Source organism: Amblyomma americanum, chromosome 8 (genome assembly GCF_052857255.1).
Source record: "Amblyomma americanum isolate KBUSLIRL-KWMA chromosome 8, ASM5285725v1, whole genome shotgun sequence".
NCBI lineage: Eukaryota > Metazoa > Arthropoda > Arachnida > Ixodida > Ixodidae > Amblyomma > Amblyomma americanum.
In genome coordinates, this window is record NC_135504.1 from 3761500 (window position 1) to 3789407 (window position 27908).

The following is a 27908-nucleotide window of genomic DNA, read 5'->3' on the forward strand; positions in this document are numbered from 1 at the left end:
TCAGCCGGGTGCGAGCTAGCGCGGCTAGCCGGCGCGTGGGACATTCATCGCCCCGCGCGAAGCAAAACACACGTCGCCGTCGTCGCTGCCCAACACTGCTTTTTCTACTCCGCCGCCGCTGTGCTCTTTTCCTCAACACCGGTGGTTTGTGCGGGCGCACCTGTGTTCTGTCCCAACAGACTTCGTTGCCTCTTTTCCTACGTTTGTATTTTTTACGACCCGTCTATATTTTCCAGTGGGACGCGTCGATGAAGAAGTCGTTCTTCTGTATACTAAGTGTAGCCCAGTTGTACACATTATATACATACAAAGTCGGTCTCTCGATCCAGCGCCTTTTTTAATTCTGCTCAACGTCTTGCAAGCATCGCTGCGCTGCCACCAGCTGTGTTTCTCCTTCCGAGAAAAGCTGCCGGACTCTCGTGACACACTTCTTCGTCTTTGGATGCATTCCGGTGAGTTTTCTCCGTTTATTTGATTTCTTTGTTTATTAGGTTTAGGGCCCGTCCATTTATCGGTGTTTGTAAACAATGTGTTGTGACAACAGTACCCCCCCTCAACCTCCAAACCCAGTCCTACCTATTCATATCTGTGCGCATGCGCGAGTGCCTGCGACCTTGAACTTCGCTCTCGAATGTCGGTCAGGCCTGTAACATCGATAGACTGGAACTGGCAAAGCGGCGTTGGAGTGCACTGTGTCGTCAGGGTTTGTTTTCGGACAAAGCGCAGCTCCCGTTAACGACAATGTTGAAAACATGGCCAGTGGCGCCACCTGATGGTAGCTTGCTTCTCTTTCGTTGGGGGTTGCATAGGTTTATAGTGTGTCTGTACGCTAACATGCTTGTACTCTTGTCTGTGTCTATGTTGTACCGAAGTTTAAGAAACTGAATTGATGATATCGTAGCACCACCTTCACATTACTGACCGCAACCCAGCCCCTCCTTGTAATAATATCCTAGTTTTTTATTTGTCAGTAACCTACATACTGTATGTATACACTACGTCCTATAGCTGTTGGTCTGTTACTGGATGCTCTACTGTTGCGAATATAGATTAAACGAGAACAACAATCGAAAAAGAATGAAGTAACGTCGAACACCTCTTTGTGCTTGACGCGGTCAGTCCAAGGTATCGGTATAGGACTCGGCGATTCCTTTAGGCCCTCGTCCCGGAGGCGCGCTAGGTAGTTTCCTACATGGGGAAAAAAAGATAACGAATAAGGAGACCTTGAAAACCGGGAGACGCGCGCGCCAGCCTCTTTTGTTATTTTTTCTCGGCACAGTGGCTCCAACGCTCTCGTCCGTAAATCGATCGATGTCTCGGAGCGCTCTTCCAGTGGCGGCTCTCGCCTGGGATAAAAACAGAGCTTCCCAGTTTGGAACATGGGAGCGCCGAATGAAAAAAAGATAGAGATACGCGTTATCGTCTTATCTCTGCGCAGAGATGATATAGTATTCTGCGAATGACGCGCGTTGATTGGGGGATGCTTTTTAACCAGAGTGACTGTTTACTATGGCCACATCATGAAGCCTTGCTATACGGCTGTTCAGGGGCTGACTGTTTATAGCCACGTTAGTGAGTCTGGTTATGCGCCTCTCACTTCCCAAGCGAAGGAACCTTTTTTTTTTGTGCACGTGTGTGCCGGGACATTGATCGGTTGGCTGCGTTATAGACCCCCCCTTTGGGCAGTGCACTACCGCACTTTTCGGGATGCAACAGTTATCTGGTAGGCGACGCAAACTATAGGACGGCTAAAAACCAGAAATGGCGCATTGGTGTTTGCGTAGAAGTTATCGATATTTTATTCCTCACGAGAACTAAACAAAACGTGCACTTTTCAAGCACCAACGAAGCGTACAAAACAGAACCAAGAAGTGGCAATTTGTAGAAACCAGATGACGTGACGTTAAACCACGCAGTAGAAAATAAGAGAGAACTGAAAAAAGATCCTCGGCATTGAACAAATGGTGTCGGACACACAGCCCTGACAAGAATGCTCGTCGAAAGGCCGTAGATATTTATAATGATGAAGGTTGAGGTTGTTGCCAACGGGACTAGCCGTGCGTGTACAGCTGGTCACCGCGGCGGCCTCCTAGATCTTCAGATAAAAAGAAAAGATTATAGCTCTATTAAATAACAGTCCGTGTACAGATATGTACAGAGGGTCGAATAATGCTTTATTCGGCCTTTTATTTGTTAAAAAGTCTCCAGCCCTGCCTAAGGCTAAGCATGTCAAATGGCAAAAAGGAATATTAACAGTCAGTGCAGTGGAAAATTTCGCAGCACAGGTTAAGCGCCGCGTTCGGGGCAAGCAGCGGTGGCTGGAATATGTGCCACGTCCTCCGCGCTATACTCTTGGAGGGGCTAGCACGCACAGCTATAGCAGCGGCAAGCTTGCAGCCTCCTCTTGTTGTTGTCAACCGGGGTCTATTGCGGCCCGCGCTATAAATACGAGAGAAAGGAGCGAGCGAGCGGTGTCGGATGTTCCAACCTTCTTTCCTCCCATCTGAGCTTTGGAACGAGGCTCGGCTTAAGAAAGGCTCGTGCCCGAGCACAGCTGTTCGCCGCTCGGCCTGGAGAACGAACCACCGGCCATGCATCTTCTCTTTCGCTTTCTCCCGCCGCCGTCAGCTGTCCCGAGTGTAGGTCGCGCCATCCAGCCGTTCTGCCGAAACGAATAGAATATACCCACCGCAGTTGCGTACTCACTGAGCGCGGCGTGAGTGGCGTCATCGTCGCACCGGCGCCAGCTCGCTTCATTTATGAAAGACGTGCTTAACCTCCGCCTAATCCCCAGGGGCTGGTATTATTGTTTAGTTTCTGAAGGGCTCGTTAGACTCTCCGCTGTATCCTGCGGACTCGTTTCTGTATTTCCGGTCGCGGGCGCAACTCTGTCGTTGGGCCAAGAAAACACAGTATCCGAGGTTTTGCGTTTTTAGAGAAAAATGTTTGATATCGCTTCATAAAAAAAATCAGGTTGTCTTCAAGTTTGGTGTAATCGCTAAAATTCGGGCTGCCTGCAAGACTGGTGTCGTCTGGTAGGGATTTGGGCTGCTTACAAGACAGGTATGGTCTGTTAAGCATTCAGGCTGCCTGCAAGACAGGTGTCGTTTTCTAAGTATTCAGACTTTCTACAGGACCGAAGACGTCTGCTTAGCATTTAGGCTGCAAGACTGGTGTCATCTTCTAGGCATTCAGGTTACCTGCCAGACTGGTGTCGTCTGCTGAGCATTCGGCCTGCCTGCAAGACTGATGCCTGTTAAGCATTCAAGTCTGCAAGGCTGGTGTCGTCTTCTAAGCATTCAGACTTTCTGCAGGACTGGAGCCGTCTGCTTAGCATTCAGCCTGCAAGACTGCTGTCGTCTTCTAAGCATTCGGACTTTCTGCAGGACTGGAGCCGTCTACTTAGCCTTCAGGCTGCAAGACTGGTGTCATCTTCTAGGCATTCAGGTTACCTTCCAGACTGGTGTCGTCTGCTGAGCATTCGGGCTGCCTGCAAGACTGATGCCTGCCAAACATTCAAGCCTGCAAGGCTGGTGTCGTCTTCTAAGCATTCAGACTTTCTGCAGGACTGGAGCCGTCTGCTTAGCATTCAGGTTGCAAGACTGGTGTCGTCTTCTAAGCATTCAGAATTTCTGCAGGACTGGAGCCGTCTGCTTAGCCTTCAGGCTGCAAGACTGGTGTCATCTTCTAGGCATTCAGGTTACCTGCCAGACTGGTGTCGTCTGCTGAACACTCGGCCTGCCTGCAAGACTGATGCCTGTTAAGCATTCAAGTCTGCAAGGCTGGTGTCGTATTCTAAGCATTCAGACTTTCTGCAGGACTGGAGCCGTGTGCTTAGCATTCAGGTTGCAAGACTGGTGTCGTCTTCTAAGCATTCAGACTTTCTGCAGGACTGGAGCCGTCTGCTTAGCCTTCAGGCTGCAAGACTGGTGTCATCTTCTAGGCATTCAGGTTACCTTCCAGACTGGTGTCGTCTGCTGAGCATTCGGGCTGCCTGCAAGACTGATGCCTGCCAAACATTCAAGCCTGCAAGGCTGGTGTCGTCTTCTAAGCATTCAGACTTTCTGCGGGACTGGAGCCGTCTGCTTAGCATTCAGCCTGCAAGACTGGTGTTGTCTTCTAAGCATTCGGACTTTCTGCAGGACTGGAGCCGTCTACTTAGCCTTCAGGCTGCAAGACTGGTGTCATCTCCTAGGCATTCAGGTTACCTGTCAGACTGGTGTCGTCTGCCGAGCATTCGGGCTGCCTGCAAGACTGATGCCTGTTAAGCATTCAAGCCTGCAAGGCTGGTGTCTTCTTCTAAGCATTCAGAATTTCTGCAGGACTGGAGTCGTCTGCTTAGCATTCAGGCTGCAAGTCTGGTGTCGTCTTCTAGACATTCAGGTTACCTGCAAGGCTGGTTTCATCTGCTAAGCATTCGGCCTGCCTGCAAGACTGATGTCTGTTAAGCATTCAGGCTTCCTGCAAGCCTGGTGTCGTCCGTTAAGCATTCAGGCTGCCCGCAAGACTGGTGTCTTTTCTAAGCATTCAGGCCGCCTTTGCGACTGGTATCGTCGGCTAAACATTCCGGCTACCTGCAGGGCTTTTGTAGTTTACTTAGCATTCGGGCTGCCTGCAAGATTGGTGTCGTCTACTCAGCATTCTGCGTGCCTGCAAGAAAGACTAGCGTCGTCTGCTAAGTATTCGGGTCACCTGCAAAACTGATTTCTTATGCTAAGCTTTCAGGCTGCCTGCAAGACTGATGTCTGCTAAGCATTCAGGCTGCAATGATGGTGCCGTCTTCTAGACGTTCAGGCTACCTGCAAGACTGGTGTTGTCTTCTAAGCATTCAGACTGCTCGCAAGACTGGTATCATCATCTAAGCATTCAGGCTGCCTGCAAGACTGATGTCTGCTAAGCATTCAGGTTGCAAGGCTGATGCAGTCTTCTAGAAATTCAGGCTACCTGCAAGACTGGTGTCTTATGCTAAGAATTTGAGCTTCCCGCAAGACTGGTGTTGCCTTCTAAGCATTCAGACTGCTTGCAAGACTGGTATCGTCATCTAAGCATTCAGGCTGCTTGCAAGAATCGCGTCGCCATCTAAGCACTGGGGCGCCTGCAAGACTGATGTCAAAGCATTCAGGTTGCAAGACTGATGCCGTCTTCTAGGCATTCATGCTTCCTGCACGACTGGTGTCGTTTTAAAGCATTCAGGCCGCCTTTACGACTGGTGTCGTCTGCTAAGCATTCCGTCTGCTTGCAGGACTGGTATCGTTTACTAAGAATTCGAGCTGCCTGCAAGACTGGTGTCCTCAGTTAGGCATTTGGGCTGGCTGCATGATTGATGCTGACTGCTAAACATTACGGTTTCCTGCTAGATTGATCTCGTCAGCTAAGCATTCAGGCTGCTCACAAGACTGGTGTTTTCTTCTAAACATTTAAGGTGCCTGCAAGAGAGGAGTCGTTTGCTAAGCAATCGCTAAGCACGATTAGTAACACCTGCTAAGCATTGGTGCTCTCATCAGCGGTCGTGCAGGTATTGCGGAATCAAGGTGTAGATGAGCCTTATGTTAAAGTACTGGAAGATATCTATAATGGCTTCTCCGCCACAATACTCCTCCATAAAGACAGCAATAAAATTTAGTAAATAATTGTGTCAGGGAGACACGACCTCTTCGTTGCTAATCACCGCCTGTTTACAGGAGATATTCGGAGACCTAGACTAGGAATGCTTGGGGATAAGAGTTTATAGAGGATATGTTAGTAGAGTGCGATTCGCTGATGACAATTCCTTGCTAAGTTACTAAGGGGATGAATTGCGAAATCTGATCAGTGACTTAGACAGGTAAAGCTGCACGGTAAGTCTAACAATTAATGTGCAGAAAACTAAGGTAATGTTCAAAACTCCCGCAAGGAAACAGTAGTTTACGATTGGTAGCGATGCACTGGAAGTCGTAAAAATAGGGCAGGTAGTGACCGCAGAACTGCGCCATGAGTGTGAAATAACTAGAGGAATAAGAATGGGGTGGAGCGCACTTGGCAGGTTCTCTCAGATCATGGATGGCAATTTAACAATTTTCCTGAAAAGAAAGCTGTATACCAGCTGTATCTCACAGGTACTCACCTATGGGGCAGAAACGTGGAGGCTAAAGAAAAGGGCTCAACTTAAATTCAGGACAACGCAGCGCACTATGGAAAGGAAAATGGTAGGTGTAACGTCAAGAGACATTAAGAGAGCGGAAAGGGTAAGGGAACAAAGGCGTTTTGATTACAGTCTAGTCGAAATCAAGAAAGAAATGGAAGAAAAGGCGGTATAACCAATGGTCGTTAAGGGCAAAAGACTGCGTTACAAGAGAAGGCAAACGTAGCAGGGGGCGGACGAAAGTTGTGTGTGCGGATGAGATTAAGCAGCTTGAGGGAATAGGGTTGCCGCAGCAGGCACATGTCAAGTTTAATTGGAGAAATAAGCGAAGCCAGGCTGGTGTTGTTGGTGATGGTGATGCTAAGCTCTCAGGGTACTTGCAAGATTGGTGTCGTTTACTTAGCATTCGGGTTGTGTGCAGTTTCCGTGACATTTCTTATCGTTAGGGACACCTGCGAGCTTGTCTCTAAAAAATTTGGCTGTCTCCTATCTTGGTGCCATCTACTATAGAATCATTGCTGTCTATTTTCGGAATTTGGGGTATTTTTGAGCCTCTGGATGAAGGGAACTCGCGGAATCGACGATCTATATACAAGAAAGCGTACGCGAGCAATGCAAGTTTATCGAATCGCTGATGCCCCAAGCCTTGGAAGAGGGCAGGAGGGGGGGGGGGGGGGGGGGAGTGTAGCCAGGAAATCGCTACTCAGAGCAGACGACGCACGCTTGAAGCGCGCAAGCTACTCGCTTTTCTTTTTTCTTTCTATCACCTCAACTCAGCAGTTGTCATGTTCGGATCAGTGCGGTATTAGTAACAGCGCGGAATAGTTCGAGCTGGGACCTCCTAACGAGCTCGGCGTAACGGACAAGGTTAGATTTTGTTTGTTTCGCCATCACTCGCGCAGACGCACAATACTGGGCACTCAGAGTCTGTTTCAAGATGGCGTCTATTTCCTTTTATCGTTTTAATCGCTCGCATTCTGATGACAGCTTTTGTGCCGCTGCATTAATAGAGCTTTTTGTTTTACGAACATCGGCAGCTTCTGTATTTTTTTCCTCATTAAATTTGGAGAAAATTGTTCACCGTAAAAACCGGGCTTGCGTCAGTGAGAAGTAAAATGAAAGACACCAACTGGAATTGCTTCTTCCGTGAGCGGTGAGTCTTGAGTCAGCCGGTACAAGGAATGGAAGAACACCTGCTCTGCTGAGGCATCGTAAAACTCGTCAAGAGGAAAAAAAGGTCGTGACGGTTTTCCAACGCTACGGCGAGGAGGTAGCACGCGCTTAGAAGAGCCCACCGTGCGCTGCCCGGCGTGAGTAGCGCAAATAAGAGTTTTATCATAGCGTTACCAGGTATCGCTACACCGCACGTGCTGCTGCTAGCAGCTGGGTACAGTAACACTGCGTTATATTCTCGAATGCACGAGGACGTGTACTGCTACCAGTAGTTATGTTTGTTTGCCGCCCAGGATATAGTTTTATTATACATGCTTCCTGCAAGTATGCCGAGAAGATACGAATAACGTGAATGAAACAAGGGAAAAAAAATTGAGGGGACTCTTAAGCACCGCCTTAAGGGTATGACGCAATAGAGTTAATGGGTTTAATCGCACATATGTAGAAGGTCATTTTCTACTTAACAATAATATATCCCCGGAAGCCATCATACCCCTCCTGGCGCAGTGGTTAAGCGATGCGCCACTGCCCTGCGATGGCAGGTGCTCCCAGCGGTGGGCCTTGTGCGGTCCAGATTGCTCTTCCGGAGAGACAAATCATTAATTTAACTTCCACCTACCACGGTGGGCAGTTTTCTCGCTATCCGGTGGCCAGGTTGTGATGGCGCTGCAAGATCTCAAGATTTGGGTGCCTCCTGCAGAGTCATGCTCGTGATTTTTCACTCACAACGCCGACACCGAATTTTCTGGACGACGGGGCTCTTAACGCTGTCGCGTTAGAATAGCTGCAGTAGTATTGACCTGTATACTCAAACTTCTGTTTTTGGTTAAGCCGGCGCGTGCAACTTATTTATCTGCCTTTGTATTTGTGCATACTGTTTCACTCTTTCGTAATATGAGAAGACAAGTGTATCGCCTCTTATAATTGCCACTCTGATCGTTTATTATATCTGTCTTCATGTCGTCAAAGGAAATAACAATAATTATCGAAGAGGGCGTAGCTTCAGCCTTTGGCCTTTTAATTGCGATTGCCGATTCCGACTGTAAGCGCGCAACAAACATCGACTCGAAGTCTCTGCTTCCTGTTTTCATTTTGCTTCAGTACACCCCCTCTCAGCTACAAACCGCTTCCTTTTTTTTCGCTGAATGAGCAGTTTAATAGCTAGTCTGAAGAAAGATAAAAGATAACGGCGTTGAAATAAGTGTAAAAACGAAGAAGCAGACATCCTTTCTAATTATGGAAGGACGTTCGATCAGCACATGAATGCGGCGCCGGAGTGCAGTCGGCTTGCACCACTGCAGCTGCTTTCAATCAGCAAGCCGCCGGTGTCCAATAATAGGGGTCCACAGCAGACGACACCGCTGCGAGCAGACGATACCCCGTATAGTGTACCACAGCAGACGGCCCCTAGTTACAGGAACGTAAGCAGACGAAAACGCGATGGCGACGTATGGTGGCGCTGCGAGGCTGCTGAGTATTAAAGAGAGAGACAGATAGAGAGGAAAAGGTCAGGTGGGGGAGAGAGGAAACGAAAAAGGGGAGGAATGAAAGCGCAAGATGGATGCAGAGAGGAGGAAAAACGTACCAGCGCGAGCCCAGCGCCCGAAACTGGGGCAAATCGATGCCGGGCGCTGTGTGGAACAAGGTCGCATGGAGGTCGGGCCGCAAGCGCGCCGCTTGGCGTTGGCCCGAGGGAGGCCCGCGGCTGCGCTGTGTACTGTCAACATTGTTCCAATCAGCGCTCACCGCCCAACGCTGTGCTACGTCAGCAGCGCGCGCCGGCGACGCGCGGGCTACGGGCGCTCTCTCTTGGCCACGGGCTTTTGGCTGTGCGTTCCCCGCCGAGTTGGGGAGGAACGAATCGAAAGCCTGTCGTGCTGCGTGAATTAGGGCCGGATGTTTTTTCTTTGGTCGTGACCGTGCAGGGAAAAGAGCCTGACATTGCTAGTAATAGTGCAGCGGGTAGTGATAGTGCAGAGAGGAGGGTATCACGTAGACATTTCGGCAGTCTTGGCGAAGGTCTGGAAAGAGGCTTACTTCGGAGTATGCAGCGGTCGAAGACTCAGTATGTTCATTCGGTTCTGCAGTAGCAATCCAAGACATACCCCACGTGTGTAAAGGGATTGAGGTGAACAATTGTCGTATTATCATCGGAGTCGTTTGAGATGAAAAGGAAGGTTCATTGACTCTTGCACGTTTTCCGCGAGAAAGAATATGTGACAGGAATGTCTCTACCGCAGCCCTCTGCCCCACCTCAACAGGCAGCTATGACTCAGCCCTTATGATCCAGGATCTCAGGGACAGGAACGGTGTAAAGGAAATGCAGGAAGGTAACCAGGAAATGTCAGGTTTGCTAACCTAGACGTATGCGGAGGGGATGAACATATACAATGAGATTAGAGGAATGGAAGATAACAGAACAGTATGGAACGTGTCCCTGGGGGCCTGGATATCCTCTTTGGCTTTGCGTCTTAACGCTGCAGTTTTCTTGCCGCGACATACGACACCGACGTCTGCATCGCCTCGAATAATGTCCGCTATGCGACTATCGTTCTAAAAGAGAATGTGCATGCAGGGGGGGGGGGGGGGGGCACTCTAGAACCTAGGGGATAGTCCCAGGTAGCAACCATGGAAAGACGGTAGGTGGTGTACAAGTTCTCATCGCCTCATAATGCCGAGTGTTCTGTCTGCGGTGTTTCTGTCGCGCAAATTGAAGGTAGCGCAAGAGAGATTGGCGAGAGGCGTACTGCAACGCTGGGACGTTGCAATGGGCTCCTAAAATTTTTCTCGAAAGTTTTACTGCATAAATACTTTTTGTGGGTTTTGCACTGTAGAGTGAACCGCGTTGGCGGCGTCTCCTGCGTACGGGCTAGGAAGTCAGCAATCGGCGACCCTGTGCCAGTTCTGCTTCTCCGCCATCACGACTGCGTCGTGAGAAACGTTGAGTGGCTCGCTTGAACGGCGCAGGGCGGCTTGACAGTCAGCTCGTCTCCGAGTTTTCGACCAATCAGAGCACACGATTTCCATACTTGACCTCTGGAGAGTTTCACAAGTGTATTTCTAGAGAAGGCAAGCGTAGCAAGGGGCGGCAGAAAGTTAGGAGGGCGGATGCGATTCAGAAGTTTTAGGGGATAGGGTAGTTGCAGTGGGCACAGGAGAGGGTTGATTGGAGAGATATGGGAGAGGCCTTTGTTCTGCAGTGGGCGTAGTCAGGCTGGTGATGATGTATTCATTATTTATTTATTCATGGTACATGTAGTAGCCCCCTTTAGGGTATATAGTAGAAGCATCGGGATGCTGTATGATGAGAGCTATCAGGAAATATGCGAAGTCAAGGAAAGATAGCGAGCTATTTTAACGCGATAGCGTTAAGGCTTCCGTTGGGCAGAAAATCCGGCATCGTCAGAGTTGCGAGCGAAAAATCCCCGGAGAAGAAACATAGGCGGCCCACCTAGGTCACGCGACCTTGGGGCGTCATCGCAACCTGCCCACCAGGTTGTGAGCAAAGTGACCACCGTATCAGGTGGCAGCTAAATTAATGATTGGTCGCGAGAGCTTTCTCGGGAAGAGAAACCAGGGTCGCACTAGCCCCACCGGTGGCAGCATCTGCCATCGCATGGTCGTGGAGCATCGCTTTTAAGCACTGCGCCAGGAGTGGTATGAGGGCTGCCAGGGATCTATCAATGCTAAGTATAGAATGACCAGTTCCACATAGACGGGCACTGACGCATTAACGGCATCGCGTCATACCCTTAAGGCGGAGTTTATTTATTTAGAACATACTGCAGGCCTACAGTAGGCCCAAGCAGGAGGGGCGAGTACATAATATATGCAAAAAAGAACAGGTTTAGCAAAATTGAAAAAATGTTAAATACAAGTTGTAACACAAAATACAGCAATAAATACAAGGCTCAGATGCAAAATACAAAAAGTTAACGAAAAGAACGGCTCTCAAATTAAATGCTGTGAAGAAAACATTGAGTCAAAAGAATCAGCTCTGGTTAAGAGATCTGGCGAACACCTGTTCCACTCCTCAATGGTGCGTGGAAAAAATGAGTATTTAAAGGCGTTAATCCTAGCACTGTAAGGGGTTAATGATTGTGTATGATGATTTCGTCCGCTACAATTTTTGATCGAAATATCCTCTGGCATCAGGCGCACCACATGGAAGATTTGACGCACACGCTTACAAAAATTTCTTTAGACAGTTAACAGACCCTTCATAAACTTTTGTCAATAAAGTCTATAGGCTTTCTATAGAGAATTCCTACAGACTAGTCTCTAGCTAATAGAAGTCCCGTGGATAGCCTATAGACAATCTATAGAGTTATGGCTATACACTTTTAGTAGACATTTTTCTATACACTGTTTATAGACTATGTATAGACAAAAGGAAATTCTGTAGGAAGCCTGTAGACCATTTTTATAAGGGCAGGGCTGTGTTGCGCAAGAGTTCCGCCTTGGTGTGCGCTGATCAGCGGCGCAAAGCAGGGAAGTCCTGAGTTCCCTTGGCACACGGATAGCTCTTTCCTCACTCGACGGCGCAATACAAGGGGCAGCACAGGAGGCAAAAACCGCCTTAATGACTTTCGGTCCGCTCTGCAGCGCTCTCGGCGTAAACAGCTTGCGACACCGCTGGTCTCGCAGGAGTTGCGACACGAGCCTGGGATTATAGCCTAAGACCTTTCGCTTCAACTTAACGCGCGTAATGTCGTCCAGGCTGGCTTTGCAGCTCTTTCCCGCCTCGGATTGCGCGTGCCGCATTTATGGCCACTCATCGGCGCTTGCGTTTGTGGCGTGTGTGTTTAAAACATCGATCCTGCAGCAACTGCGCCGGCGGGGCGAATTTTTCTAACTTACACTGTAATCCAAAAATGGCTGAATTGGGACTAACGGCGCCAATTAGTCCGTAAAGAGACATAATTGCTTTTAAACCCCATTTGAAACGCCATCGGCCAAATTCACGGATTCGAGTTTATGAAGCCTGTCGGCGAAGCTTGCAAAGTTCTTTCTTTTTTTTTTGCGCTAGCATCCAAAGAGACTGTGAGGACTACTTCATGCAGTCCCGACACTTTTTTGTGAACGCACCTATTATTTTTTCCATATTAATGTGTGCAATTCACTGCCAGCAACATCTGCATCGAACGCGGCGCGTCTACTATAGTGAGCCCAAGAAGCGGGTGTTAAAACTTGAGGGACACTTAAGCTGACCTTAAGAGCACGACGCGATAGCGTTAAAGGACTCCAACGGCAGCTTGGGGGTCCCCTGGCGCAACTTTTCGCAGGCATCGACAAGATTGTTGCCGTCACATACTGCTTTATTACACATCATCGTCCATATTAACTGGTGATGCTAATTAGTGAATGTAATTAACTCAGTGTTTTTGCAATGTAATTAATCTGTACACTGTGTGGTGTGAGGTGCTTGTACAAGACCTCTATTTATACCACCCAGCGAATGTCCCTCAGTGCATGGTGTAGAGGTCGCGTGCCATCTCCCGTCGCAAAGGTTCGATTCCGCTTGAACACCTTTTCTGTTTTGAGGGAAACTGCTTTTCTACGTCACTACCGTCTCGACCAATCATGATTTTCCAGTCACGGGGATGCCGACGCCAAGGTTCCCTGCGAACGGGTCCTTTAACGCTACCCCTTTAAAGTCGCCCACGAAGAGCCAACGCAGTGCGGGGTATGCGTTGCACTATCACTTTCAGATTCTGCGCCGCGTGACGTCATTCGCAATCTTGAGCCTGAGCTTTTTGTAAAGTCGCCTGTCGAGCACTGTATAGATCGCTCTGTTTGTTGAGATGAGGCCTCCGTTTTTTTTTTACCTGCCGTGCTGCCGTTGAAACAAGACAGCATTGAAATCAAATTACCCCCAGAGCCTTTTGTAACGGGAGCTTTTAGTTTTCAGAATGTGCAGCAGCTTCTGCGTGCCCGCGAAAAATGGTTTCCTTGAAGTATTCCTCCGGAAAGGAGAGCTGTATTTACCTCAAACACAAACAATTACGAGCGCATTAGAAGAAACCAAAAAACTGCCAGGCAGTACAGCATTTAGGAGGCTTTAATCTTGCGAGGCCTGTTATGCGCATTCGCTATGCCGCAAATAATGGTAAAGAATCCTGAAAGGATCGTCCTGAGGAAATGCAGAGGATCTTGAAAACCATATTAAGGCTGAACAAGATGCCCCGCTTATATTTTCTGCATTTTCCGCGGTATGCGTCGGTACTGATGACGTCAGAAGATGCATTCACGCTTTAAATTAAAGCGTATGAAGGAATGAAAAGCCAGAATTTTTTTCTCCAGTGGAGTCTTCACAACTGGATCATGGTAGAACCACTATGCCTCCCCTGTCTTTCCCCGAGCATCTTTTAGGAAGCACCGTCTCTAAAAACGAGCGATTTCCTCCAGAAATTAAGGTAGAGCCGGCAGTGTAATCTCCGCAGCCAGTACCACGGACAAAGCCTAAAAACAGAACCGTTATAGGCAGCCCAGAAAAACAGAAAACTGGGCGAGTTGATCTGTATACATATTTTAACGAGGATTTTTTAATTCAAAAATTAATTTAGTGTTGAGAGTCCGTGCTGTGTTTCGTCTTTGGCTCTTGCTCTTTTCGCGGGACAGCGTTAACGGTCCCTTTCGGAGAAAAAACCGGCTTCGGCGCGACTAGAAAATCCTGATTGGTCAAGAGGGTGGTGACGTAGAAAAGCTGTTTCGCTGATAAAAAACGCAACCGCTGTCCTTTGAGTCGAGAGCCGGACGCGCTGCCTCGACACCACTGAGGAACTTTCGCTCCGTGGAATATATGTAGGCCTTGTACGAGCGCCTTGCACCGCACAGTAGGCGAATTACACTTCAGGAGCACTTAGTCAATTAGGGTGACAAGTCAAAATGGACGTTGATGTGTAATAATGCAGTATGCGATGGAAACAAGCGTGTCGACAGCTACGAAGGGGTGTTTCTGCATTCTCTCCTGTTGCAGTTTGAGAAGTGTCTTGCGAATCGCGTTGAAAAGAATGCTAATGCCCTACAACGAGCAAGAGCAACGAGCAAGAAAGTGAGTCATGCAGTCCAGTCGAATACTTGGGTGAGAAATGAATGCAAACCAAGTTCTTTTAAGAAAACACGGAATTCCGAAACCTACTCGGTTTCTTCGTCAGGCTGTGACTGCGGGCGAGTTGAGAATTGGTTTTTCGGTTTAGAAACCAGGCTGCAACTCGTCCGTAGTCATACCGTGCTGTGGAAACCGAATAGGTTTCGAAACGTTGTGTTTTTCCTTGGAGAACTTGATCGGCTTTAATTTACTACTTTAATTTGCGTCGCTAAACAGACAAACCTCCGTTGGATGTTTTCGTCTGGGCCCATTTGAATGTTGTGTGCGACTTAGCCCTACGTTGTTTGTTAAAACTACGTGAGCCCCTTCGCGTGATCCCAATGTGTCGCCAGAGGTCGGCACAGTTCACCTCTTACGCGGATTTTTTGGAGCCCCAGAAACACCCGCCGAAGTGGGCTCCTCCCTTCCCAACTTCTTTTTCTCGGCCGAAATTATGGTCTGAATGTTGTTGTGAAACCTAGCTCATGTCCCGCTCAAGTAGCGATGTTTGAATGTAATCACGTCCCAACTAGCCGTGTTCCTGCCCTGACCATAACGAAAAGTGTTCGTACTGCGTGCTGATCTCCTTCGTCAGTGCTCTGTATGGTTTTTTACCATGTCTACCGCCCACAGCCGCCGTAATTGTGTGGCGGCATCGTGCCACGAGTGCTTCATTGCTTTTCCTTGCTTATCATTTTAGCGGTCTGACGTCGTGCTCGCGCGTGTCCGCAGTGGCCGACTCGGAGGCGGGTCCCAGCAGGATGCAGGTGGAGATCCAGGTGGCGCTGAACTTCCTCGTCTCCTTCCTCTACAACAAGCTGCCCCGGAGGCGCGTCAACCAGTTCGCCGAGGAGCTGGACCGGGCGCTGAGGCGCAAGTTCCGAGGACACTGGTGCGTTCTCCCGTCCTGTCACGTGGCGAGAATGAGGAGGCGGGACAGTGGGATTTTGCTATGGGAGGACGCGACCTCTGGAAGGGATTTCGTGCTTTCTCGTGCGATTTTGTTTTTGATCTGTTTGTGATCCGATCTGTTAGATGATGAAGCAAGGAGCACCTTCAGCAGGGGCCTGCGCACAGCTGTGCCGTTCTCTAGAGTGGACACCTCTCGTCTCCTTTCGGAATCAATGAGGAGTGCGACGGCTAGGTACTGGGCCCTGCCAGACACTCGACACACCCGCCTTAAACGGCTAGATCCGGCGATGACCTTTTCTCTTCCTCGCGGAATACCACGCCCTATTGCATGCATGATCCATAGATTACGTTTAAACGTCGCCTTCACGAGCAAGTACCTGCACTTAATTGAACGAGCGGACTCCCCGGACTGTTCTACATGTGGCGTGCTAGAGACTGCAGAGCACGTTTTAGTGGCGTGTCCAGCATATGTACAAGAAAGACTCATGCTAGCATCTGCTTTGAAGTCTTGACAGGAGACTGCTCTCGGAGGATTTGATCCTCGGCGCTTGGCCAGAGAGTTCGAAAACTCTACAGGCAACGCGAATGCTCTCACGCTTTTTATGCGACACCGGCCTTGACTCGCGTTTATGATGTTCGAAAATGTGCCGTCTTTTTTCATCTGCCTCCTCCCATCATCATCATCCCCTCATCGTGACCCTCTTTTTTCTCCTCTTCCCGTTCCCCAGTGGTGAGTAGCATGCCACATATTCATTTTTCCGGCCAACCTCTCTGCCTTTCCCGTCAATAAACCCTCTCTCTTGATCTGTTTTCGGGAATGAATTTGCACCAACGAGTCGAGCTAGCGGCCCCCGTCATCCACTCCTCTGCTGTGACGCAGTTGTCGGATGCCAGCTCTCATCTCAGCCAGAAAGAACGAGTAGTTCAGTCTGCGCTCACATGTTGACAGAACATCAGGTGACAGTACGTCAACTCATGTCCAACATTCTCGTACAAAATTTTTGTAAGATACTCTTATGGAAATATTGAAGGTAACGGTCCATTTCTCAGATATGCAGAAAAATGTTTCTTTTAAAGTGTTTGCATCTATCGCGTCGAACAGTTAAGGCTCCCATAGAAAACCGATTTGGAGCGCTTTTGACGATAGCAAAAACGATAATAGAAAAAAATGCGACTGCCGTCGGGTGATCTGCGGATATATTTATTGTCATAGTGCAGTCTTTCATTATATGAAAAAAATTGCGTTCATCAACGGTTCATCATCGGCATATCGCTGCTTGACACATGCAACCATGATGGAGCTTCGCAGGTGGCAATACTAAAGGGACGTGAGTTGACTAGGCGAAACAGTTTGTATCTCTGTGGCACGATATTACTATAACTATTTTCCAGAAAAAAAAACATTTAGGCGCTGACCCATTAGAGAATTGAATCGTGCACTCGCGAGAAACTCCTCTGTGGAGCTGTTTTCGCCACCAGCATTGCAAGAGTACGAATATCTTTCACTGCCTACGCTCTCGTATTGTCGTGCGCGTCGCAGGATCGTTAAGAGTGCGACCGGTGACTGTTTCAGTTTATGTACGCGGCAATCGATTGAAAGCACGCCTCAGGGTCTTCTTCCAGCGACTCTCGCGAGCCGTAGCGAAGTTGATCGATCTCTCACGGCAGTCAAGAGCTTTGTTCTGCATTCAAATCTCCTTCCGGTACCCGACGTGCCGCTGCATTGCGGCATTTTCCTCGAGTCTTCCTTTCCGAATCGATGCTTGCGTGCCAGCCTCGGACTGTCACGTCCTTTCTACCTCGTGCGACCTTGGACACGTGCGAGACAGCGCCACAACCCTCTTTTTTCATACTCTGATTTCTAGCCTTGAATGGTTACGTGACTCTTTTATTCCAGCTTTCGCGGCCTCCCGAGCACGTAGAAGAGGACTTCCACACCTGCGCGTTCTTTCTTGAGCAGGAGGCCTAGTCTAGAGATAGCTCTACTGCCGTCGTCTCCAGGGTTTTTTTTTTTTTTGTTCGCGCCAGTTCTCGTTCAGGCGTCCGCCAGCGCCATCCCATTACCGCGTCTCATTACAGGAGCGACGACGGGGCAGTCTGCCGTTGAGCTGAGTGCGCGCAGCCGAGGGCTTACATAATGAAACACACCGTGTCGACACCTGTTGTGGCCCCTTCTCCCTCCCACCCTTCCACAGCACCTTTATGTAAGCGGCCTGAAGCGGCATACACATTATCGTACGCACATACGCACACTAAACCCCTCAGGTTTTCACACTTCTCACGCATACTAAATGAAGATAGTCATGTGCATTTACCGCGTGTGCTAACAAATAGTGATGCAAAACTCTCGGTTAAAAACAATGTTTGAAGAGAATACAGGAATATGTACAGCCGTCACGAAAAGTTCATGGGACGCGTATGCTCGAGAACAAATTTACTGCAGCGCCGCCTCGCGACACGCTTCCTGGTATTCGTATCAGCGAGTGGAACATGCACGTTCCCTTAGACGTGCAGGCATTTCACGTAGTTGGCTTTCGCGACTGCGCTAAAATTATTTTTTTCACACACCTGCATACCGTAAACTTGTGTTGCCGACTGTACCTAATGACTAAACCAACACAAAAGGTAACACTGCACTGCTGGCTACATGCAGTCAATAGCTTTCTCATGTATGAGTAAGAAACCCACGTTTTTTTTTCATTTCTTCTTAGAAGATGTTTGCTTAGATGTAGCGCCGCTCTAATGCGTTTTTTAATGAGATACAGATGTACAGGGGGGGGGGGGGGGGTTCAAAAGTTTCCAGGCCACAGGGTTTATCAACCGTACATCGACGGTATACCTGCAGAGTATATCAACGGGTTTTCAACCGTATATCTTGGCACCTAAGATGCCGATAAAGCTATCAAGGCTCTCAGAGGGTAGAACGATACTTCTTCGACCCTCTACAGATATTTCGAGCTTCGAGAGTATCGTAGCTGCCCCACTATACTGCAAAAACAGTCCATGTGTCCTGGGAACTTTTGACCACCCCTGCACATGTAAATTTCGCTGTTAACAAATGTGCTCTTCTTATAGTTCGTTAGAGCCGTAGGCGCAAATGCAGGATTCACAAATTTAACTTACATGAACACGCTAATATCATTTTGGGCACTAGAAAAAAAGCGGTAAACTATACCTATGGTTACAACAATGTTTTTTTTTCATCAAGTTTAAGACTCAAAATTGTGCGTTTCTGCCTGATTAATAAGTGTGTTACACCTTTGCTTAGCTCATTCTTTGTGTATTCTTCGCGTTATGATAGTTTCTTTATGCGAAGATGTCTTAGCATAGACGTCTTATTATGACTGCGCTCACACGACCTCTTTACCTGTCCCCGTGTTTTGTAAGCTCGCCTTAGATTGGATTTAGGCGCAGCAAAATTCATTAGCTTTTGCTGCTACGGACATGAAGCGTTTCATATATTGAAGTGAATAAAAAAAAGTTGTTTTAGATGCTAAGGCATGCTCCAGCTTCTAATTTCAAGAAAACTCAGTTTTTAATACCAAGGTTCTGCATGTCCGAACGCAATCGTTCGGGCTCTTTAAACTGACGTCGAGATTTAAACTCCTCGCAGCCAAAAACATTACTCTGCGCTTATGAGTTGCACGACTCCTGGGTTCCTGACACGAAAGTCGGGGTTGTAAAGCTGCTATAGACGGTGCATGAGCAGTAAGGGCGAGCAGACTGGGGTCCCGGTCTGCAGCAGGGGTGCACTAATAATTCTATAGGCACGAGATGCATCGCGCAAGGGCAGCCCGGTTTTTCCTTGACGCACCGTCATACATCGCACCGAAGGTGGGGGGAAACAGCGCAAAACTCCAATCGTTTGATTGGTAGCTAACTTGGCGCTTTCGGACTTACATTGGTGATTGAACTGCAAGAGCTGCGACCGTATATGATATAACCTCGTGAAACGGTAAGTGTATACGATCATCCATAAACAGAAACGTTTTCCGTATCGCCCAAGTTGGAAGAGTATGCAACATACGAAGTGTATACCGACGGCGCATGCAAGCGCAGTCGAAAATCGTTCCGAATTCACATAGCCTCATGTAGATGGTGCGAATATTATGCAGAAACCACACGGAAAACGTATGGGAAACCTGCACATTTCCGTATATCTTCCATGCCGTCCCGGTTTTGTATTCATATAATTGCGTAGGCGCGGCTTATACGGAACGCTTCAACAGGGATAGCGTACAGCCATTGATATTCTGCACTGGAGCAGTGCAGTCACCGAGTGCTTGCTACCATCCGTGTGCACGCAGGTACCCGGAGAAGCCGTACCGGGGCTCGGCGTTCCGCTGCGTGAAGACGTCGCCACCGCTGGACCCGGTGTTCCAGATCGCGGCGCGGGAGAGTGGCGTCGACCTGCGCGACGTGCGCGAGAACCTGCCTCCGGACCTGAGCATCTGGATAGACCCCGGCGAAGTCTCCTACCGCATCGGGGAGAAGGGCGCCGCTCAGGTTTGTCTCTGTGTGGCTGGAAGGGGAGCCACCTTGCGGAGCTCCTACCGAGAGGCGATGGAAACTCAATAGGTTTCGTCATCTGGGCCGTAACGTTTATACAGAGGTTGCTTTCACTGACCCCTGAAAATTTCGTCTTCTCTATAAGAGCGCATCACAATTCAATGTAGTTTCCATCAGCGGCAGACACTTCTGCCACCAGTATGCCACTATAGTTCCCGCTGATTTGCTACCAGTCCATGACGGTGTGTGAAGAGTCCCTGCCGGCGTGCCACTGGTCCCTGGCTTTGTGCCAATACAACAATACTTCTGTTGGGCCTAGTTGGTGCACGGTGATAATGCAGATGATAGATGTTGCGCAAAACATTAGACGAACCACGTACACGGGAGAAACAAGGACTGGCGCAACTTTGCGCCAGTCCTTGTGTTTCTCCCGTGTACGTGGTTCGTCTAACGTTTTGCGCACATCGATCATCTGTATTTGTGCCACTAGTCTCTGCCGGTATTCCACTGGTTCCTGCCCATGTGCTACAAGTCCCTGCCGGTGTGCCATCAGACCAGAGTGCCGCTGATTCCTAAAAGAAAGAGGGAAGCTAATTGGCTCACACACATTACACCCGGACCTCACTACTGTGGGACCCCGGGCCGTTTGCCAAAACGGTGAAACATCTGAACGGTGTGCGCTTCGCGTCCGATGAAGAGTCCGCCAGAGCAGTGCGCCGCTGGTGTGATAGACCATTGCCCTAATTCATCCACGACGACTCGCAGCGACTATAGTGACACAATAGTGGCGGAAGGGCATTGCCAGTAGTGGAGACTAACGGAAAGTGGTATACTCCGGAGAAGAAAGTATTTTGAACTTTGATTTTTGGCTGCGCATCTCAATTCCACCACTCAGTAAAAACCACAGCTCAAGAGTTACAACATATTGAACGGCACTCGTAAAAACATGACGGACCGCGACGCAGGGAAGGGAAGGTGCGCAAAACAGCACTGATTTTTTTGTTTGCGTTGGCTGTCTGCAAGAATCTCGCATTGTTGCTGTGCCAGAAGGTATGCACCGCATGATGAGCTGAAAAAAAGGTCAGATCTGCCACATCACCCAGGTTATTGTATATACAGGGTGTCGACGTTGGGAGTATTGAAATACCATGGGGTTCCACTAGCGTCATCATTGAACGATCGTGAGGTTGCACATGCATTACGTCCCAGTGATCTCAATCATACCTTGTTTAGAAACCGTAATCTTGTAGTCGCGTTCCCTGCCTTGGGAATATTTCTAGTCCTCTTCGTGGCGAGGAAGTGATGATTTGCGCACGGCGCCCCGAAGTGCTTCTGTAACTAGCTGTGCAATTCTAGATCAATGTCATTTGCTGTAAGTAAGGAATCGAGAAATACGATATTTGTTTAGTGCTCCTTGAGTATTATTGCCGAATGCAAGGAAAACGTACCTCCTGGTTGCTGTTTGCGTAGCTCAGGAAGTATATAACATGTATTTCATGTGGTGTACTTGGTGTCCCTTTGTACTTTCGATACGCACCGTCTTTTTTTCTTCCCATATCAACTCGCAAAAAGCATGGTCGTGATTTCTACCGCTATCAGCGCCGCTTTTACTTTCTTCGACGCAGAGGAAAATTTCGGAATACGAAGAAGAAGTTCTGAACCTTTCATTCTCATGCAACCGCAGATGCTTTCGAATAAAAAATAGAAATGCGTGTTTGCGAAACGGCAGACAAAAGCTTCTTTCAAAGAGCGGTGGGTCTTTTTGCCACTGTTCCTATATATGCTGTTCCTCCGCCCTTTTGCAGGCCAAATTAAAAATAAAAAAAGATTATTTTCGGTAATTTAGCCTTACCGGAAACATTGTAATAGATTATGACACGTCTCCAACCGAAACTTTTTAGTTTGAAACCAAACGTTTCGAAGCCGGCCTGGCTCCTTCTGCAGCACCATGTGCTCTTAAAGACGCTAGCCACAGCCCTCAGTAACCGCTGAAGAAGGAGCCAAGCCGGCTTCGAAACGTTGGTTTTCAAACTAAAAAGTATTGGTTGGAGACGTGGCAGTTTATTACAAGATGTCAAACGCAACCAGACATGAAATTCTGCCAAAATGTTTACTTTTAGGAAACTATGTGGACTCTGCAAACCTTTCCAGGAGACCGTCTGAAAAAGTTTTGAGAAGGCTTGCATGCATTAGAAAAGTAGTAAGTGAAGCCTAACTGAATGTAATGTGTTAAATCAAACGTTCTCAGCCAAGCAGGCTTGCTGCTGTGCCGTTAAGTACAGCTAGTATTATACCTGCAGTGGTTCAGATGCGTGAATGATGAGGGGGGCACTTGTCACCGTTTCAAAACCTAGGTCTGCCATGGATACTAAATGGCTGAACAGAAGACGATGTGACTCCGGAACGTTTCACTGATAGTGTGTCGTACTGCACTTTTCGTACGATGAAATACTTAGAGACGACTCTGTGTTTTCTTTTGTCTTCCCGCCGTCCAGGTGCTCTTAGGCGGACCTCCGTCGTCGGCCTCCGAGTCCCGCTGCTGTTCGACGAGCCCAGGCTCGCCCGACGACGCCTTAGTCGCCCAGCTCGTCGGACTAGGCCTCGGTCCAGGTGCCGCCATGACGCCCCTGTCCCCCGGCCCCGGAACGCAGCCCGCCGCCGCCGCCACCCCAGTGCTGGCTGCGGCCGCCGCAGCAGCAGCCGCTGCCGGCCACCACGGCAGCCCGTGCGGCAGCGGTGTCACTCCACCGACGCCCGTCGTGAACGGGGCCACGCGATCCCTCACCTTCACCACGGCCAGCTTCGCGCAGACAAAGTTCGGCTCGACCAAGCTCAAGACAAGCTCCAAGCGCGCCCAGAGGCTGTCGCCCACCGAACTGGGGCTGCGACGAGAGCAGCAGCAGCAACAACACCAGCAGCAACAACAGCAGCAACAACAACATCAGCCGCAGCCGCCGCACACCAGGGCGGCGCCACAGTCGAATGGCGCAGGCGCGCCGGGCAATCCACTGTCCCCGCACGTGGACCTGTACGGGACTGCGCTGCCCGTGGACGGGTTCGGCGACGCGGCGGCCGCGGCCGTGGTGGCATCGCAGGTGGCGGCAGCCGCGGCCGCCTCGTGCCCGCCGCCCACGTCGCGGTTCGCCGCGTCGCCCTTCTTGGCGGCGGCCGGTGGTAGCGGATCGCTGCAGGGACACCACCACGGCCACCACCATCACCACCACCACCCGGCCGTTTCCGGAGCCGCGGCGGAGCTCGGGGCGGCCCTGCAGCAGCACCTGCTGCTCGCAAACTAGTCGTCGTCGTCGTTGTATCTTTTTTTTTTCTTCGTAGGGCCCACACCTCGAGTATTGAGGATAGAACGCGCGCCTGCCTGGTGTTGCGGGACGACACTGGTTTTGATGTGTCCGTGGTTGAGGGACTCGTGGAACAAGATAAAAATGAAAGAAAGAACCTCCAGACGCCATGATGGTGCATGAAGAACAGAGCTTTGTTAGCGTGGCGTATGTTTGCTGTCTAGGCTGTTCGACGGTCATGCAACGAGAAACCACTAGAAGAACGTGGAGACCAAGCACAGTCGACAAGACAGAACGGTCCTCTTTTCTGCACCCTTGAGAGGCGCCGTAGCAGAGATAGTTTTTTTTAAATTTATGCAGCTGGGTGCACCTGTTGATCTAAGCTTCAAGGTTAAATTAGCCGTGGCAATAGTGAGCTTCTGTAAGTCTGGGACATTTTCTCGAGCATTGTCCGCTGACCCGCCTGGTGTGTTGCGTGCGCATATAAGCTCCTGTAGTTGCCGAAAGCCTGTTTCTGCACAAAATTTAGCTACACTGAAAGAAGGTATGATGAAAAACCCAACATTTCTTCGTTTTCGTAAGTCTTAATGCCTGGTCCAACTCCTAAACAGTTGTAGGTCTAGCCCCGATTACATGTTAAAACTGTACTTGTATTATTTACGGTCGTTTTGCTTTACAATACATATTTTATTCGAACACACAAAGCGCTCGTGGATAATACAGGATAACTGCAGCATCACTTAAACAATTTACACAACGGAGCTAAACAGCAGCACGCTTTTCGCCGTCCTTATGGCGCACAATTGCCGCAGTTCAGTGAACCCTCATCAAGACGGAGCAACCAGTCTATAACTCCCATGATGGACAGCTGCTTGAGGAATATTGCCAGACGATTTCTCACATGCTTGCGGGTATCTGAGAACAAAAAGTTAGGCTTTTTTTTGCCTGGCTGTATGGCACAAATATTATTTCATTCAAACATTGGAGGAGCCGTATGAACACCTTTTCTTTAAGGTTACGCCGATGCTCCATTAGTGTTAGACGGCAAAGAAAATGGATAGGAGCAATTATCTCTTCTGCTTGGTTTCCGAATGCAATTTCTCACCATGTTTGAGTAGAAGGCCGTGATCGTGGGCTGAGGAGGACAGACAGCCTGTAGTGCGTCTGGAGGTTCTTCCACGGTACACAAGAAACGGGGCCATCTGGAGTTGTCGACGCCTAGATGTCTTGGCTGCCGCTCTTCGTAAGTGATGCACCCGTGCCAGGATGCGAGAATTCTGAAATAATTGAAAAAAAAACGAACAAAAGGCGTAATAAGATTAAAACAGTGTTAGGTACCTGCCCGGACAGGTGTCGCCGGACAGGTATAAAAATGGCGTCGGCATACAGATGACAATGGTTTCGCCAGTGTGCAGCCAGCCGTGGTCGGGCCGCAGAGTTGTGGGTGCTCATCTCGTGGGACCTTTGTTGTAACCTAGACGCAGCCTGCATGATCCTGCGTCATTAGAGTGAATTTGGGGTGATTGCAAGAGGTGTTTAACCATTGCTTCGATGGCGCGACAAGAAGACGTGCACCTGAACTCAGGGATGCAAGCAGAGGCCTGCCTATCGCGGGCGACTGAGCCGCTTTTGTCTCGGACCTGTCAGATCCTTGGAAGAACGAGCATAATGTGGTTGCTGCACGCGTCTTTAGCTAACGTAATGCTGTTCGCTGCTTTTGCGAAAGCTCTATTTTCTTGCGCAGTGAAACATTACGGGAACCTCTTTTTCTAGGATGATAGCGAAGAGAAAGGAACCAGAGATTAGCACCCATTCAGACTAGCGAGCCAGCTAGGCGTAGTCGTCTGCCCTAATCCTCGTTAAACATATTCCGGTGGCTTGGCGTTCAAGAAGTGAGCCACTGATCCTGATTTTTTAAAGTCGTAAAGTAGCGGACGGTAGCGGCACCCATGAGATTGAAACAAAGTCTGTGCACGCCATTTCAGACGTCATGCATTGCCTCTTAGGTGGGGACGACATGTATTGCAATGAGTGTTTGAAATCGATGTGACGAAACACTGTCGTTGCTTCGAATGTCTCTGGCTGCCTCGACATCGTCCCGTCTGAATCAGTGAAGCTGTTCAAGAGATGGAGCGCTGCGACCTCGTGTCTCAGTGATCAGAACCGCAGGAGGCAACGCTTTCCTGACGTTTTAAAGGTCTAGTTAAGTGCAAAGCTACGACTCGTTATTACTGCCGTGACGTCACTCCACTTGGCCCAGCAGAGCCGATGACGCAGCGTTTTTGCTGCGTTTCTAGTCAACCTCGCTTGACCAGTGCAGCCAGCATGGCGCGCGCTGGGGCCATAACCGGAAGTGACGTAGATGCGCAGGCCTTGTTTCGCTCGAATGGGTCTAGCGATGCTACCGTGGCCCCTGTCCCCTTTTTTATTTGAGACATCTATTGTGAAAGACCTTTTCTCACTTTGCCTTTTTCCGTGTCGTTTTTTCTGTACACGTTTTTTCTACTACGAGGTGTGTCGGTGTGTTTGATACAGAATGATCGCGTGATGACCGGGTTGTATGTACCTCTCTACAAGCAATGCCGCTAGGACACTGCAGAGCGCGCTGCCCTCACTTTGTCCGTTGCATCGGACAATCCTTATGCTCGGTATGTGGCCGGAGACGCAATTGCAAGTTGCTATAACACACTAAAAATTATTACGGCGGAAGATTATCCCGCCAGATATGCGCCAGTGTTAGTGGGACAGAGGAAGATGCGAAACTTTCGTTTCGTTCAGCCGCGCAGACGATGGCGACAGCGAAACACCATAATTTTCTGCTGCTGCTTGTGGCACGACATGGATTATCGCTCAACTATAGCTTGATCTGCATTCTTGTGTGTATCCAGCATATCTTGAGCGCAAAAACTGATGTCAGGTAGACCAGAAAAACGCGCCTATTTCGTATGTTACCACAAGAACAAGGAACAAAAGAAACCTAGCCGTAAGAAACCCGCACAGAAATCCGAGGGCACGCAGACGAGAAAAAAAAAAAAATGTTCGAGGCCACTCTCTACAGACGAGATTTCCCGATACCTGAAGCGCTCTTTACAGACACCGAAGCGGCATTGCACGTAGTATCATCGTTGTCGTCAGCTTCGTCGTTGTAATCGTCATATTTTTTATATCTATGACAGACAGAAGAAAAAAAAGTTTTTAGGTTGTCATTTTTTAGTTCGGGTCTGCATTTTTCGGGCAGAGGGCGTCAGTACAAAGGTCGGATTTCGTCGGCTGCAGATGTGGCGCACGTGCTTGTTTTGGCAAAGCACGAGAGAGCCTGCTTTTGTCACGAGAACGAGTGCAGGACCGTAAAAAAGAGAGTGTCGAGTGAGATAGAAAAAAAGGAGAGATCTATTTTGTGTGCGGCGCAATAATAAGACAGGGGGCGCTCTCTCCACCCCCCTCCCCCGAACACTTTGCTTTCTGGGTCCGTAAATATATACACTCACGCATAAATATATATACATATATATATCTTCTATATCTATCTACGCTCCATCGTAATATATGAAGGACTCACCCTCCAGCCCCGGTCTCCCCAACCCTTCGGCGCGAAAAGAAAGGAAGAAAACAAAAAAGGAAGGAATAAAAATAGAGCCTCCCCGCTTCCCTGAGAGAATCCGATATGACCGGAGGCCCGTCCGCATGAACTGCCCCGCCGAGTTGTTAGGCGACACATTTTTGGCAGACGACACTCGTCGAGCTTGGCAGACGACGTAGAAGCGACACACTTTGGCAGCGCTGTTCGTGCGAAGGGTCTGCACGTTTCTAAGCCTTTTTATTTTGCGTTGCTTCATTGCGAAGAAAAGGGGCAGGCCTCGTTGTGCAAGCTATTTTCGTACAACCAGCGCGGAAGGCTTAGGGCTCTGAAGTGGGCTCGACGGGGACCGTTTGTTAGGGGAAAACCGCGAAAAAAAAAAGTGAAAGTTTGGTCGGTGGTTGTGTTGCGGTGGGTTTCTTTGTTGTTGCTGCTGTTGTTGCGCGTGTTGGGTGACGGGTGGCGCGCGACATGTTGCAGCGGGGGAAAAGAGAGAGAGGAGGATGGTTATCGATGGAGAGGTGGAGAGAAGCGTCTGTGTGTGTGAGAGAGAGAGAGACTGAAGGAAGCGCAGTGATATCCACGTCCTAAGATTCCAGAGGAAACAAAAAAGAGATGCATATAATACAACAGGAAGTCCCTTTTATCTTTTGTACTTTGACTTAGTGCAGACGACGCGCGCTACGTCGGCGTCGTCTGCAGACGAGGCAGCCACACACTGTCTGCACTGTTTCTTCACATCTTGTTACATTTTAATAAGTTTTTAATAAATGTTGGACAAAAGCATCACGACGTGTCCTGGTGTTCTTGCAAAGCGGAAGTTCACGCTATCCGCACTCTCCTGAAATGGAGGGAAGATGCGTTCGAAATATTGGCGAGCCGAGAAGAAATCGGACGTAGGCGGTATTTGCAAGGCCTATGCTGCCAATTCTATCAAGCGACACCGACCTGCTGAGTCATGATGGCAGTCCGTAAAGGCTTCGTTCTTCCAGCGGCGGAGTTGACATTAATCCTCGAAACGATCCATTTGGACTTCGTGGTTGACCCCTCAACTTCAGACAGTAATGGCAACCAAAAGAGCAGTTGTAACTTGGGAGTAGCTGCGGGGTGTGTCTAGATTTTTGCAAACTAATCCTCCGTTTCTAAGTACACTTGAGACGCCCTCAGTGAACGTGCCGCAGTTAAAAGAGCCCTCATATCTAGCTCCATGAAGCACATGACGCACGCGGT

At 49.2% G+C, this 27908-nt stretch overlaps 1 protein-coding gene across 1 annotated transcript; it reads left to right on the forward strand.

Moving 5' to 3' along the window:
• On the forward strand, positions 1-27464 carry LOC144100818 (protein Tob1-like). Its single transcript, XM_077633686.1, has 4 exons — positions 1-452; positions 15117-15276; positions 19604-19802; positions 22301-27464. Exons 1-4 carry the CDS (start codon positions 443-445, stop codon positions 23099-23101), a joined length of 1170 nt encoding a protein of 389 aa, XP_077489812.1. The 5' UTR covers positions 1-442; the 3' UTR covers positions 23102-27464.
• Positions 27465-27908: the final 444 nt, after the last annotated feature.

Excerpts from the sequence above, each read along its gene's own strand:
- LOC144100818 (XM_077633686.1), top strand. Across the intron at positions 15,277-19,603 it reads CGCAAGTTCCGAGGACACTG|GTACCCGGAGAAGCCGTACC; the intron begins GTGCGTTCTCCC and ends GTGTGCACGCAG. Across the intron at positions 19,803-22,300 it reads GGGAGAAGGGCGCCGCTCAG|GTGCTCTTAGGCGGACCTCC; the intron begins GTTTGTCTCTGT and ends CCCGCCGTCCAG.